The 16,075-nt window shown below is 35.1% G+C and overlaps 1 protein-coding gene across 3 annotated transcripts in view; it reads left to right on the forward strand.

Moving 5' to 3' along the window:
- Positions 1-15,518, forward strand: part of LOC112408923 (torsin-1A-interacting protein 2-like) — a 40,490-nt gene extending 24,972 nt beyond the window's left edge. For all 3 annotated transcript variants that reach the window (XM_024758788.1, XM_024758787.1, XM_024758786.1), the window contains exons 2-5: positions 4,312-4,490; positions 6,550-7,065; positions 9,259-9,360; positions 10,180-15,518. In XM_024758788.1, coding sequence (XP_024614556.1) covers positions 4,457-4,490; positions 6,550-7,065; positions 9,259-9,360; positions 10,180-10,937 — 1,410 coding nt within the window. In that variant the 5' untranslated portion in view covers positions 4,312-4,456 and the 3' untranslated portion in view covers positions 10,938-15,518. The remainder of the gene's footprint in view (positions 1-4,311; positions 4,491-6,549; positions 7,066-9,258; positions 9,361-10,179) is intronic.
- The last annotated feature ends 557 nt before the right edge of the window (positions 15,519-16,075 follow it).

Here is a 16,075-nt window from a genome sequence, read left to right on the forward strand (position 1 = left end):
TTCATTACTCCAGAAGGTTTTCTCATGCCCTTTTCCAGTCAGTAGTCCTTCCCCTAGGAACCTCTGATCTGTTTTCCATCACTGCAGACCATTGGCAATTCTAGAACTTCATATAAATGGAATCATTTGGCATATAATCTTGTGTGTGGCTTTTTTCGCTCATCACACTTTTTAGATTCATCCATGTTATGGTATGTATCAGTAGTTGGTTCATTTTTTTTCCATTCATTCAATTTGTTTTAACATCTTTATTGGAGTATAATTGCTTTACAATGGTGTGTTAGTTTCTGCCTTATAACAAAGTGAATCAGTTATACATATACATATATCCCCACATCTCTTCCCTCTTGCATCTCCCTCCCTCCATGAACATTGTGGTACATGACTCTTTTTGAATTATGGTTTTCTTAGGATATACACCCAGTAGTGGGATTGTTGTGTTATATGGTAGTTCTATTTTTAGTTTAAGGAACCTCCATACTGTTCTCCATAGTGGCTGTATCAATTTACATTCCCACCAACAGGGCAAGAGGGTTCCCTTTTCTCCACACCCTCTCCAGCATTTATTGTTTGTAGATTTTTTGATGATGGCCATTCTGACTGGTGTGAGATGAAATCTCATTGTAGTTTTGATTTGCATTTCTCTAATGATTAATGATGTTGAGCATTCTTTCATGTGTTTGTTGGCAATCTGTATATCTCCTTTGGAGAACTGTCTATTTAGATCTGCCCATTTTTGGATTGGGTTCTTTGTTTTTTTGATATTGAGCTGCGTGAGCTGCTTGTAAATTTTGGAAATTAATCCTTTGTCAGTTGCTTCATTTGCAAATATTTTCTTGCATTCTGAGGGTTGTCTTTTGGTCTTGTTTATGGTTTCCTTTGCTGTGCAAAAGACAAGATGGTGGCCTCATAGAAGGACTTTGGGAGTGTTCCTCCCTCTGCTATATTTTGGAAGAGTTTGAGAAGAATAGGTCTTAACTCTTTTGTAAATGTTTGACAGAATTCACCTGTGAAGCCGTCTGGTCCTGGGCTTTTGTTTGTTAGAAGATTTTTAATCACAGTTTCAATTTCAGTGCTTGTGATTGGTCTGTTCATATTTTCTATTTCTTCCTGGTTCAGTCTCGGAAGGTTGTGCATTTCTAAGAAATTGTCCATTTTTTCCAGGTTGTCCATTTTATTAGCATATAGTTGCTTGTTGTTCAATTATTTTTGAATCACTCTATATATTATTGTGTTTATTAAATTTTATATAAATGCTTTAATATTGTACCTTTATAAAATTTTGATATCTAACTCATTAATTTATATACCATATTATGTTTTAAGAATATACTACAATGGGCTTCCCTGGTGGCGCAGTGGTTGAGAGTCCACCTGCCGATGCAGGGGACACGGGTTCCTGCCCCGGTCTGGGAAGATCCCACATGCCGCGGAGTGGCGAGCCTGCGCGTCCAGAGCCTGTGCTCCGCAATGGGAGAGGCCACAACAGTGAGAGGCCCGCGTACCACAAAAAAAAAAAAAAAAAAAAAGAATATACTACAATTAAAAAATTCCACTTCCTTATTTATGGACATTTACGATTTTCTCATTTTTCCTCATTTTAAACAATGCTGCTACAAACATCATTGGGCACTTGAGGAAAAGTTTCTCTAAGGTATATGTCTAAAAGAATTGCCGATTTATAGAATGTGTTGTGTGTCTTAACTAGGTATTGCCATATTGCTTTCCAAAGCTGTAACAGTTTACTTCATTGCCAGTAAAGATCTCTGTATCTCCAAATCCTCACCAACACTTGGTATTGCCTGATTTAAAAATTTTTGCCCATCTGGTGGTTGTGAAATGGTATCTCATCATTAATTCATTTTGCATTTCCTTGACTAAGTTTCTTACCAATTCAGTAGACTTTTAGATGTCCTCTTTATTTAACTGCTTGTTCATCTCTTTTGCCCACTGCTTTTAGAATAGCATTATTTGTCTCTTACTGATTTGCAGTAGTCTTTATGTATTCTAGATATTAATCTCTTAATGATTATATGTCGCTGATATCTTTATAGTCAGTGAATTTATCTTTTAACCATGATTTTGATGATTTGTCTAGAGATTAACATTTTTAACGTCATCACATTTGTCAAAGTTCCCCTTATGGTTTGTATATTTTATATCTTGATCAAGAAAACCTTGAGATCATAAAGGTATTGCATGCTTTCATCCAAAAATTTCAAAGTTTTGCTCTTTACATTTAGGTCTCTTATCTGCAATTGATTTTTGTGGAGGTAGAAATCTAATTTTTTTCCCATTTGAAAAGTCATTTGTCCCAAAACTATTTATTCACTAATCCATTCTTTTTCTTTTGTCACTCAATTTCCGTTATTTATGTATGCATATATTTCTTGTCTCTCTATTCTGTGTAATCTGTCTCTTCTTACACCAATGCCCTATTGTTTTTAACGTCTTGATATATCTGGTAAAAATATCCCCCCTTTTCAAAATTCTTTTTTCTTTCTTCAGAATTATCTTGACTCTTCTTAATCCTTTACTGCTCTTTGTGAATTTTAGGGTCAACTTGTTCATTCCATAAGAAACATATAACAATAAAAAAATTGTCTCAAGATTTTGTTTCAAATTGCAATGAATTTATAGATTAATTTGGAAAGAAGTGGCATTAAATGGCTTTGAGTCTTACTGTCTATATGTATTTCTCTATTTAGGTCCTTTTTATGTCCTTCAGTAAAGTTTTATACTTTTCTCCCTAAAAGTTCTTTTCTTAAAACAGTTTATTGAGGTATAATTTACATACCATAAACTTCACCTTACTCTAAAATTCTTGCATATGTGTTGTTAGATTTATTACTAGGTACCTTTTAGTTTTTATCATGAGGTACCTTACAGTTATTGTGAATAGCATCTTCGCTTTCTAAAATTTTTGTAACCGGACTTTATTTTTAAAGGATTGGGGACTTTTTATTTTCTATCACAAAATAGGATAGGAGGTAACCCTCATTGCAACATATGATGGTAATGAAAAGGAGATGTATAAGCCCAGTCCCAGGAGTCTGAAGCAGATAAAAGGGTGACAAGGAACCCTCCAAATCTGAGACTTGTTTCCAAGTGTTCACACCAGCAGAAAGGAGGCCTGTTTTTAACCCCTCCCTTCACATTCAGTTTACAGTTGACACCACTCTATTCGTACATTCAAGCATTCATTCACTTATTCATATTCTTTTAAATTAAAATATGGGGTTCTTGCTGTATACTAAGATCTGTGCTAGGCATTTGGGATCAAATTTTTTAACTTGTAAAATTAGATTTTATAAAAGAGTGTTGTGTGAAGGACACAAAAAAGGCTAGTTGGCTAACTTCTCAACTAGGCTATCCAAAAAATGTAGCACTTCACAAAGCTCTTTCACATATATTCTTATATTTAGTCATCATAGCAATCCATAATCATTTTTATAGATAGTGAAGGTTAAGTAACTGAGTGGTATGGTTTTTGACAAGAAAATAAGATTTAACTATAAAATGACATGATTAAGTTTTTATTGCTTATAAATTGCCTCTGATTTTTATTCCTTTTATATACAGCTCATAATCATTTATTTATTTATTTATTTTTTACAGAAACATTTAATTGAAGACTATAGAGTAAACATAATATCTTAAGATCATAATCATTTATATTTAGTCTTCTTTGAGCACTGTATAGAAGGGCATTGTATAAAGAGATACCTGTCTCCATATTTTACAAAAGAATACTGTGTGAAAACCACTAAGAAGGCAGTGACTAAACACAAAATGTGTATTTCCTCTTCCTAACACCAAGACAGCCATCTTAGTTTGTAGGTAGCCCGTGTGCATTGTTACTTGTTAATGATAAGTGAAAGCTTCTGATAGGCAAACTCTGAGAAATTTATATGGGACAGAAATTGAAGACATAAAGGAAATCTGCAGTGATTAACTCAACAGTGACTTAAATTTTTACTCTTAGAATTACTTTTCATTTCAGTTTCAAAGATGTTCTCTTCAAGATTCTGGTCACTTGGTCTTACTTTTTACATCCTTCCAGACACATTGGAATGTATTAGAAGGCTATGGCCTCTATACAAGGTTAATAATCTGAAGCTTTTCTTCAGTTTGTAGTCTAGGATTTGGAATATAATCCTCATGAAAGCCAGAAAACGCTTTCTCTTCACTAGAAAAGTTTCAGAGAGGAAATATTACTCAAACTAAACAGATTTAGTAAATAAAGCTGAAATTGGCATTTCTCCCATGTATGAATAAAAAAGTCATTTAATTTTTTTTATTTTATTTTAGTCACTGTATATATGCCTTGTTTCCTGGGTCCACGGGAAGCATGAGCCTGCTGGGACTTGGGACAAGAAGAAAACAAGACATCTGCACAAGGAAAACCAGACACTAACAAAAAGTATCCCAAAGTCTGAAGAGATAAAACGCAAACATGACCGACAGAGGACTTAGGGATCCTCCAGAGGGTAAGACTAGTTTGTACAACACTAGGTTTGTGCTGTAGGAAACTAGGGCTGTGCTAGAGAGAAAGCCTCTGGTGACTAAAACTGAAGTTTGGAAGTAAAAAAGAAATTAACTTAATTGCTTAATTTGTTATGATTCTTATTCTTTGATATTTACTGAATTTTACCATAATACCAGACCCTAATTATGAAAAAGAGTTATATTTTAGAGACTCCCATAGTAGGAACCTATAGTATTGGAAAAATTACAATGCATCTTAAAAAAAGATGGTAGACAGATCTTTAGAGTTACATTTTTAAAAATCAGGTAAGCTATATGCTATATATTTAGAGGGGGATCTTTCAATTATAAGGAAAGATGAAATTTAAATTCTTCATCCTACTTACGTGTATGTGTCTATATATATATATATGATATAAAATAGGCAAAATATGAAGTAGGTTTTTCAGAAGAGAAGGGTATTTAAATATTTTATTAAGGATATTTTTAAATATATGAAAGTAGAACAGTATAATGAAGTCCCATGTACTCAAAATCTAACTTCAACTTTTACCTACATAATGGTACTCTTGTTGCCTGCCTTGGAATATTTAAATGCAAACCCAAGACATTATATCATTTTTTGTCAATACTTTAGTTTACATCTCTTAAAGATAGATTTAAAAAATAAAAAAAAGAACCAAAATAGCATTATCACACCTAAAAAATAAATTAATAGTTATTCCATGCTGTCATCATATATACAGCCAGTATTCACATTTCCCCCATTGTCTCATAATTTTTTTTTCTTCACTGTTGGGTTTTTAAATTCTTTTTTCTTTACATTTGGGCCACATACTGCATTTGATTGATACATCTTTTTGGTTGCTCTTTTTTTTTTAAGCTTTATTATGGAAAATTTCAAACATATATAAAAGTAGAGAGAGGAAATGAATCTCATGTACCCATCAAACAGCTTCATCTGCTGTCAACATATGGCTAATGTGGTTTCATTTATACTCCCTTACTTCTCCTTACCCCCATATCATTGAGTTGAAGCAAATTCTAGGTGTCACATAATTTTAGCCATAAATACTTGAACACTTATCTCTAAATGATAAGGATTTCTTTGTAAAAACACTATCACAATACCTTTATCATAAATAGAAGATGAACAGTAATTCCTGAGTCTCATCAAATATCTGGTGTTCAAAATTTTCTGATTATATCATAAATATTTCTTTAACAACTGGTTTGCAGGACAGTGAATCTAAACAGTGTGGTCCACACATTGTTGATGTATTCAAGTACCTCTTAATCAATAGGTTACTCCTTTTTTTTTCTTGCCATTTATTTTTATTTCCTGCTGTTATTAAATAAACAAAGTCTTTTGTCCCTTAGAATTAGGGACATAAGGGAATATGTCCCTTATTAGGGACACAGAATAAGGGAATTCTAGAATTCCCTTAGAATTTCCCTCATTGTGGGTTTTGCATGATTACATTTGCTGAGGCATAATTTAATGTATCCCTCTATCCCTGTGTCTCTTGGAAACTGGTAGTTAGCTCTAGAAGCTTGATCAGATTCAGATTCAGTTTGGCAAGAATACTTCATAAGTGGTACGGTGTACTTCCTATTGCATTGAATTCGGGAGGTTATAGTAATGTCTGGTTTTCCTTCTTTTTGTGGTGTTAAGATTGATCAGTGGGTTCAGCAGTTGTCAGTCTCATTCATCGCGTTCATAAAATTCCTCATTATCCTTTTGCATAATGGTTTTAGTTGCTATTGATGATTATTGCCTAGGTCTGTTATTTCATTAGGGAAGAGGATGTATTTAATACTACCAAAAATTGGTTTGTCATTCAAAATAGTTTTACATTCATATTATTTGTTAGATTAACATGATAGTGAATTTGTTTAATCAGTCACCTTTAGTGAAAATCAAGAGAAATAATGTTTAGGAAGAGTGCCTCATAAGCCATAAAAATCTATATAAATATTTTTATTAATCAGGGACCTTGTTAAAATACAAAAATATAGGGAAATTTTTTTAATAAAAATTATAAATTTTTATCTCAATAGACCCTCAAAAGGATTTGGAAAATGATCCATCAATAAATTGTCAGGCACAGGAGACTACAGTGACAGCAAGTACCACTGAAGAAGCTCAGACCCCAAACCCTGCCTCTGGTCTTAACAAAGACCACCAAGAGGTAGAATCAGTTGGTCCAGGAAGTACAGATACAGATGGTCAATCAGAAAGTCCAGATGAAACAGATGATAGGAAATATCCAAAGGATACAGAAGGTGAGAACGGCCAGAGTTTCCAGGGTGGAGAACAAGGGCATCCACTCCCTTCAGAAAGTCTGGGTGAAGACCTCTTGGATCCAGAACCCAACTGTTCTCCAAGTGACAAGGTGGGAAGAACAGACGCACGCTTAGTGAGCAGCTCTGCAGCCCTCCCTGAGCACGTGAGCGACAGACCCGGAGCTTTGCAGGAGCCACCTGTCCTTGACCCTCAGGATACCCAGAGTCCTGGGCATTCCAGTGCAGGGCTGGAGAGCCAGGACACACTGAGGAAGCGACTGCTGGCACCAGGTGAGAGAACCCCTGAGCTTGTCCTGTTTTGTACTGTTCTTTTCAGAGAACTTCTCTTTCCTTCATAGGATTAAGGCCTTTGCACCTTGCCCAAAGTCACATAAAGAGATATAACTGACTTGAGATTAGAATGAGGTTTCTCGTCTCCTAAACTAACTCATTCCACTACATTAAGTTGCTTCCCACACATAAGCTGCGTTTTTTAACAGTTTTTATTTATTTGCTGTCTGTATTAATCCAGTATGTTTTTTTTTAAGGCATGACTTTTAAAAAATTTACCTCTGGCTTTTTCTTTATTTCTAATGAGCATATCTTCACTTTCACTTTTTAAAATCTTTTACTTTGGGGAAAACTAAATGCTAAATAAATCAAGAGATAGGTATATTTAAAAACCAACAGCAGTGGTATAGGACCCTTAACTCGGTCATCTTTCAGTTTTATAGGACTTTAAGCAAATTAATTTTTCTATACCTGATTTTCCCCACTTGTATATTAAGGAGAACAGCATCGTATCATTCCTTACAAAGATAATAGTTGGAATGTGCAAAGTCTTTACACTGGAACCCAAGAGATGTGGATTCTAGTTGTGGCCCTACCACTTCCTAACTTGGGTGAACTTAGGCAAATCTGTCAACTTCCTGGTACTTCGGTTTCCTATTTGCAGACTGAAGAAGTAGGACAAGATGCTATCCAGCTGGTCTCTTCCAGCTTTTTTTTACCTTCTGTGATTTTATGGATTTATACTGTGTGGATTTGTATTTTATAAGTACTCTGAAAGCTCAGTCTGAAATGCCTATTTGCCAGAGCAAAGAAATATAAGACATTCTGTTCATCAAGGACTTGACTAAGGGCTAGAATTCCATGTTTCACCATAAGTCAATGTCTGATCTCAAATATATGTTTCATTAGTTAATATTAGAATAGTCTGTAACTTCAGGGAAGGCAAGGGCTATGTCTCTCTCATTTACTGTGTTTCTGTGGCACTTGGCACAGAGAAGTGACTTTATGAATATCTGTTAAATGAATGAATGGATATGATTTGTATGGACCATTATCTGCCATCAGAATTTCACCGGTATGCAGGTTCACTGAGTAGAGGAAGAAAATACTGTTTTAAAAATGCAGTTTATGTGTGGGAAGCAACATAATATAATGGAATGAGCTAATCTAGGAAATGAGGAACCTCATTCTAATCTCAGCTTGGCCATATCTCTTTATGTGACCTTGGGCAAAGCCCTTAACATCCTTGGACCTTTTGTCACAATAGGTAAAGTAGGGGACTACAGTAGGTGATCATTAAAGATCCTTTCAGTCCTTAAATTCTGTGACATGATATTTTAAAAACCCGTGTTTTGGTGTGATATGACTAAATGAACTATCGTTTATAGGTGAAGGTGACTCTATTTCTTTATGTTAATAGTGTATGCTATTTGAGTTATTTCTCCAGTAAGGGTTATGGGCAATAGTCAGCTTTCATTGTTATATGAGGTACCTGGCTGGGGTCAAGCACACATCTACACTCTAGAGTGACTTAGCTCAGAGTCTACAAAATACTGCCCTCCTTTTCACCCACACATTTTATGATTGGTGTCTCACCCCACACCTACATTTTTATATAGTTCATAAATTTTCTTAACCTTGTATTCCTTGCTTTGTATACCTCATTCACTAAGTTTCAAGCTTGCTTTTGTAAGCTATTTTGCAAAGGTAAGCTATTACTGTACAGTAATCTCTCCTGTCTCTAAACTTAATGTCTTTGTTATTTGTATATTAGGGGGGTCTTCAGGAGCCTTTTGAGATGTGAACACTGGAATTAGAGCATCATTGCCCTGTGATGTTGAGTCTTGTGTACATTATTTCTTAAATCCCTTCTTAAATCCCATGTTAGATACATTTGGCTGCAATATCAGGATGCTTGTTTCTTTGTCCTTGATGTAAGAGCCAGTGAAGAATTGTGGCTGTAGCAACAGTATCCTTAAGTGAATTTCACAGCATTTCATTTTATTCTAAGTAGAATAAAGGTAATGGTGAGCCTTAAGGAAAAGACAGGAAGTTAGCTTTGTATAAAACAAAATTTTATAAAGTATGGAAATCCTATCAGGTAATTCTTTGCTTCGGTAAGAGGTATAAAGGTATACACACTCTCATTAGTGTACTGTCTAAAAATAATGTTCCTTTTTTTTTCCCCCCCAGAGGTTGAGAGACATCAACAAGAAACACAAAAATTGGAAGGAAACAAGGAGAATGCACAGGATACCATAAGCAAGATTAATAAAAAGCGTTTTCAGAGCTATGGTAAGAACAAAACCGGTCTTACTGTAGTGATTCACGTTCAGAAATCCTCAGAGAAGTACCTAGAAAACTAGCAGATTTAAATAGTTTTAACATTGTTTTAATATTTTTTTTAATGTTTGATAGTAATATTAGAATAGAGCAATAGAGTTCTGGGGATTTTTCCCTTAGCGGTGGCAGCCAATATTTTGCCATCCTTAACAAAATGGGAATTCCCACCTGAGGAAGGGCTTTTCATAAACAAGAAACTAAAACTGTTTTTTTTTTAATTGAAGTAAAGTTGATTTACAGTATTGTGTTAGTTTCAGGTAGACAGCAAAGTGATTCAGTTATATATGTATATTTTTTTCAGATTATTTTCCATTATAGGCTATTATAAGATATATGAATATAGTTCCCTGTTAAAGCTGTCTTTTCAATGAAAAAGAAAGTATTAACTTCTCAAATGGCATTTTTACATTTTGACTGTTTAGGAAAAAATGGCCTATCTACAGGTAGGTAGTAGATACTTTTGAGACAGTAGAAGAATATACTGATAGTTCATTTCTAAATCACATCAGTAGCTATATCAAAAAATATATAAACTTAGATTTTACCTTTTAACAAAGATGTCATTATCTTCAAATTTCTTCTTAAGAAATTAAAGAAAAAGTATTTCCAGTAGATTTCAACAGCTGAAAGTTTAAAGGACTTAGGCAAAAGAAACTTACCACAGGCCAGTAAAATCTGACAGCATATCTGCCTTTTTTCAGTTTACCACAGGCTTTACTTCTGACTCACATTCTCTCTAATTTTGTCTTTTATTTTCTCTTTCTCTGATAGGCCCCATCTGTCTTGGCCTCCTGTTTCTGATTGTTTTGCTACGTTCTGTTAATAGCTATTATTCCTCTCCGGCCCAGCAAGTGCCCAAAAATCCAGCTTTGGAGGCCTTCTTGGTTCATTTCAGCCATTTGAAGGATAAATATCCAGGCCAGAGTTCCTTTCTGTGGCAGAGAGGACGTAAGTTTCTCCAGAAGCACCTCAATGCTTCACACCCCACTGAGCCAGCCACCATCATATTTACAGCAGCTCGAGAGGGAAGAGAGACCCTGAAGTGCCTCAGCCACCACGTTGCGAATGCCTACACGTCTGCCCAGAAAGTCTCTGCCATTCAGATTGATGGAGCTGGAAAAACCTTTCAGGACAGTGATAAGGTCAAGGAGTCAGTTGACAACAAGCTGAGCTCTGGATTTGAGAAGGGCGGGAAGGCTGCTGTGGTCCACCGCTTTGAATCCCTTCCTGCAGGCTCCACCTTGATCTTCTACAAGTATTGTGACCATGAGAACGCTGCCTTTAAAGATGTGGCCCTGGTCCTGACCATCCTACTGGAGGAGGAAACATTAGAAGCAAGTGTCAGCCCAAGGGAAACTGAAGAGAAAGTGCGAGATTTACTTTGGGCGAGGTTTACCAACTCTAACACTCCCAGCTCCTTCAGCCACATGGATTCAGACAAACTGAGTGGACTGTGGAGCCGTATTTCCCACCTGGTGCTGCCTGTCCAGCCAGTGAGGAGCATAGAAGAACAGGGCTGCTTTCTATAAGCTAAGCACAGAGTTGGTTATGTTCAGCATGGGTTTATTAAAAAGTCAGTTTAAAAGCCTTCCATTTATATGGAAGGAGGTTGACGAATGTGAGGAAATAGCCTGGAAAGCACAAATGAGCTTATTTGAGAAAAGAAATTTTCATTTTTTACTTTTTGTAAAATCTTTCTAATCTAAGCTTGACAAAGCTAAAAGTTGACCTGACTTTTTTTCCTTGCCTGCCTTTCAAGCAAATCAGATATATATAACTGGGGAATGTTCTTCAATCCAAAAGTAGAGCAACAGAATCATTACATGGGAAGATAATCTTCTCAGTAACTACAGAGTGATTTTTGTTTTCTTGAGGCTCTAAGGAGCCTTTTGGATAGTATTTGGACTCAGATTAAAGCAATTACAATTATAAAACTGAAAATTTTTTTTAAAATTTCTATCACATGTTAAATATTTTTAAAATTCATTTTAATAACCTAGTTGTGGGATTACATCTTATGCTTTTTTGCACTTTTGAATAGTATGAAAAAGGAAATAAGAATTCAAATACTTATTTACCTGAATACTATATGTAAGGCACTGTGTTTTTGTTCCGTTAATGAGCTCTGAGGGAAAAGCAGCTGTGCTCAAGAAATGTTCTTAAAAATTGAAAACAATGGGGGAATTGTTTATAATCACTGCAAATGAAGAAATTCCAATTGGCTGTGTCTTCGCTTCAATTTTCTTGAATGATTTAGAGCAGTGATTTTCAGGCTGTCTACTGGCACCCCTCCCCTTTGTATCAAAGAAGTTCTTCTTTTTCCCATTTTATATATTGGGCTCCTCCGTAAGATTTAATTGGAATAAAGAGTTCCACTAATAATGAAGTTTGAAAATCACTGATTAAGTGAAAAAGCATCTTGGAAGATAGGAAAAAAAATGAAAATATTAAAACTCATGAGTAGGTTGAAAATAAAATACAGGTTTATCAAGAGACATGCTATTTATGAAGAATGAAGACTTACAGATGAATAGCAGAATGTATAAACTAGTATTTACTAGCATATTTCAATGCTTTTGGTTAATCTCTGTTATCATTTCTGTCTCCCCTGAATGGAATTTTATAATTGTCTACAATGAGAGTTTGAGTGCTTTAAGAAGAACAGATTTTAATAACCAGTTGAATCATAGATTTTTATATAGGTACATTAGCATAACTTTACCATACTGTTTACTTATTATACAGTGATGGAACATTTATCTAATGCAGTTCATTTCTTGACCAGCTAGTTAGAAGTATGATTAGGTTAACAATTAGAAAAATGCAAGAGATGCTATACTTAGTGAGAGGAAGTGGAAATGGTAGATAGATTCTAAGAGGTTTTAACAGCTAGTATTAATTGTTGGACCATGTTCTGTGATTGTAAGAAAGCTTGAGAAAGATGCTTATGGAGACAGTGATTGTTGATTTGCATCTCAACCCCGAAGGCAGAACTTTAGTAAAATGATCCTGACCTAATGAAGGATTTGTCCCATTACATGGCATACCTAGGAACTACCACCATGAACCTGGAATATTTCAGTTAGGTTTTGGCCTCTGAAGTCATGTGACTAAATTATGGAAGGATTTTTGGAAACAGTAAGAAGATATAGGGGTCTTTGTTGATGCCTAAACAGAGAGCATAAAGACATGGGGGGAAGAATCTATTTGAAAGTGTTTGTCACAGGAAAAACAGATCTGTTCTAACCAAGACCTGACATTGTGCTCAATTGAGCGTAAGGCCATACCTAAAGGAACTGTTTTCATTTGGGACTTTGTGAAGGACTCTTCCGCTAGATTTGAGGAGAGACCTTCCTGAACAAAAAGTTAAAGCATAGTGAATATAATATCAATCCAATTTAAAATCAGTGGAAACTGAAGAAAAATCTATATGCCATATTCAATATTTTTTGATATTTCTGGATCTCAGATGCTAGCATTACATCACACAAAACCATTGGTGCCTTGTAGAACTGGTGCCTGCTGACCTGTGCTACCTCAGATTTATAAAGAACCAGTATGAAGTGTGCATATCTAATCTGTCAGTGACTCAGATCACAGCTGAGACAAAGATGGTTTCGTCATTCAGTTGAATATGGTTTTTCATCATTTCAGTATAATTTAGAAAATATTTCCAAATGTCACAATTTTTTTTTTTACTGTTCAGCCTTTGTTAAAAAAATGTGTCTCCTTCCATGTATAAGTGCAATCAACTGAAACTGTTGTCAGTTTTCTGTCCACTATTTCAAAAATCATTTTTAAAAGAAGCAGTATATTAGCTCTGTGTCCTCATGAATAAAATGATTATTCTTAGAGCATAAAACTTTATATTTTTTAAATGTACAAATAAAATCTATTATCTAATGTACCCTTAGGTTAATTTCTATTCAATTGTACCTATTTTTTTACACTTTTCAAGTTTCTAAATTTTCTTTTGGGTGTCTAGTAGTTCATCTTTCATTACTATAATAGATAGTTTGCTTGTTTGACTTAGAACAATGACTTGTGGGCATTTTATATGATACCCAAACATCACCATTTAATTATTATCATAGAACAACTCTAATTGTTATACATTAATATAAATCACTTCTTGAGTGATACCAGAGTTCTAGAACCAACTGGTAGAATTATAAACTGTCTGACTTGAGTTTTTTCCCCTGTGGGGTAAATTTTAGGTTTCCCAGTTAGCTCCCAAGCAATGCTGTTGTTTCTACTTCTAATTTTTAAATCAATAAAGTAATTTAAATATATTTCATTTGAAAGCTGCCAAGCTTATGTGGTAAGGTTCAGCAGGCCTGTGACCCACCATCCTCCAGGTAATGACACGGTTGAACAGTGTTCGCAGCTGAGGTGGTTTTGACCCTTTCACGGTTTTTGTTTGTTTTATACAGGAAACGTAAGGAGCACTGATGATAAAATGTAACAAATTCAGCATGTAAAAGTGATACTAATTCAGCAAGATGATCTTCTCCAGGACTATATTTGCATACATCTGACCAGTTTCTATGCAGAATAGTCAGGTGTCTAGTACTTCAAAACCTAATGTTAAGCAGAAGACATACTCATTATAGCTGATTACCATTTATTGAGAATAAAGCTTATATCCATACACAGTTTATTTGTAGAGGAGTACTTTCAAATAGGAACATGATACCTTTTTTCTTTTATCATCTGAAAATAAAATATAGCAATTATAAAAATAAACCAAGACATCTTTGTAAAGCCCTCAATATGTCATTTTATAAAAGCAGTTTTTAGTCTGCTTTTCATGTTGAATGTATGGTTAAATATTAATCTTTATTTTAATATTTTGTCCACCAATCTGAGCATAATGTATTTCATTTTGAAATTTGTTGAAAAGTTAGTGGTTCTGTTTTCTCTTGTTTTTGATTTTTTCAAAAATTAAAGTACCTTTAACACTGTCACTTGTTCAATGGGAATGTTGACGTTTGTCTTTATATATGTATTGTGAATATTAATGATTATGAATCACTATCATAATCCATAGAAATATGATGAAGTGATTATTTTAAAATATTTCTAAGGGTATCTATGAGATTATGAAATACTGAGGCTTATGAGTCACGTGGGAAATACTTGCTATGAATAATATATTTGCAAAGAAGGTGTTACCAATTCTAGAGAGAACTAAAGATATCTGTGTAAAACAGTTTTTCCAGATGACTTTAAAATATGCCTTATTCCTATTATGTTAAGTTTTAGGTATTAGGTTGTAAAGTAGCTGATGATGTGGGCCTAAATTTGCCTCATTCAGACTGAGACTGGGCTACTGAAACTCACTTCCAACTAATACACGGCCCTATCAGTTCTGTATATGGCAGTGCTTCTCGATCTGTTTTTAAAAATATACAAACTAGTTAAGAGCACTAGCCTTATCCAAAGGGCCTGAGAACACAACCAGTATCCCCTAATCTGTAAATAATTGGTAAAGATATAAATAATTCAGTTTGCAATGCCTTTCCTTCCAGGATTATATGCTGTGTTTACTTCAGCTTGTTTTGATGTCTTTAAAAATCCATAGCTTGGTTCCTATACTGGGAAATGATCTCCCACTTTTCCTCATTGAGGCTTCATAAACTAACTTTGCTCTTGGCTAAGAGCAGTTACCTGAACCCAAAAGAATGTTTTTGGACTTGGGAAGCAGTGGGCTCAGTAGGTAGGGTAGAGCTGGCAAGAAGATGTGAAGGCCCGCGGCAGTTCCAGCCTTCCTTCTCCCTGTGCCCACACTAGCCTCAGCCTTCTCAGCCCAAAGCTCCAGGCAGCTGCTTCTGGTTGAGCGGATTACAGGAGATTTAAATGTTTGCCATCCCTGTCCTAAAAGAAACGGCACATTAACTTTCAAACAACTGCAATTTGCTTTTTTTTTTTTTTTTTTACCTAACAAAAAGAAACGGGCTTTGCCAGTATTAATGTCAAAATTCTTGGCATCCCCCTTCTTCCTTATGTAACCATGATTGTGTTTGCATTTGTTTCTTATAGATGTTGAAGAATGTGCCTTATTCAAGTTAGTTGTGCGGTTTTACGAAAAATAAATCTCCTTAATTTTTCTCCGTTGACTCATTCTTGATTATAGTTCCCCAAATAGCAAGTTTATAGAAATGGGCATATGGTCATTAATGATGGGAAAGGAAACTGCCCTCCTTTGGTAATAAGTTCAAGAGCTAAAGAATCCTGTGAGTGTCAGGAGGTACCAGGCCATCAGTTGCAGGCCTCATTTAGCATTCTTCGTGTGCTATTTCTACTTAATGAGGTTTTCTTCAGTAGGAGAGAGGGAGGGCTTGTAAGTAGAGCTCTGGGAATTGCTCCTAACCTAGGTGTCCTGATTAGGAATGTGTTAATCTTAAGAGTGGACATCTTTCAGTTGTGTGTCGGGGGTGGGAGAGGACAGTGTGTTAAGAATTTCTGCTGTAAAATGTTGTCAAACCAGAGTTAGAGCACAGAAGCACCTGAATACCCATCTCAGCCCCTCACCCACCCTTCTCCCAGCTTTCTGTCCCCACTGTTTGTACCCCACTAAAAACAACAGACCTATCGACATTTTATTGAACAATTTTCCACCAAATCTGAATTCAGTTTTGAAAATCTGATTTATTCCTGCAGTTTA

The sequence above is a fragment of the Neophocaena asiaeorientalis genome, unplaced genomic scaffold (genome assembly GCF_003031525.2).
Source record: "Neophocaena asiaeorientalis asiaeorientalis breed wild unplaced genomic scaffold, Neophocaena_asiaeorientalis_V1.1 scaffold182, whole genome shotgun sequence".
NCBI classification, from domain to species: Eukaryota; Metazoa; Chordata; class Mammalia; order Artiodactyla; family Phocoenidae; genus Neophocaena; species Neophocaena asiaeorientalis.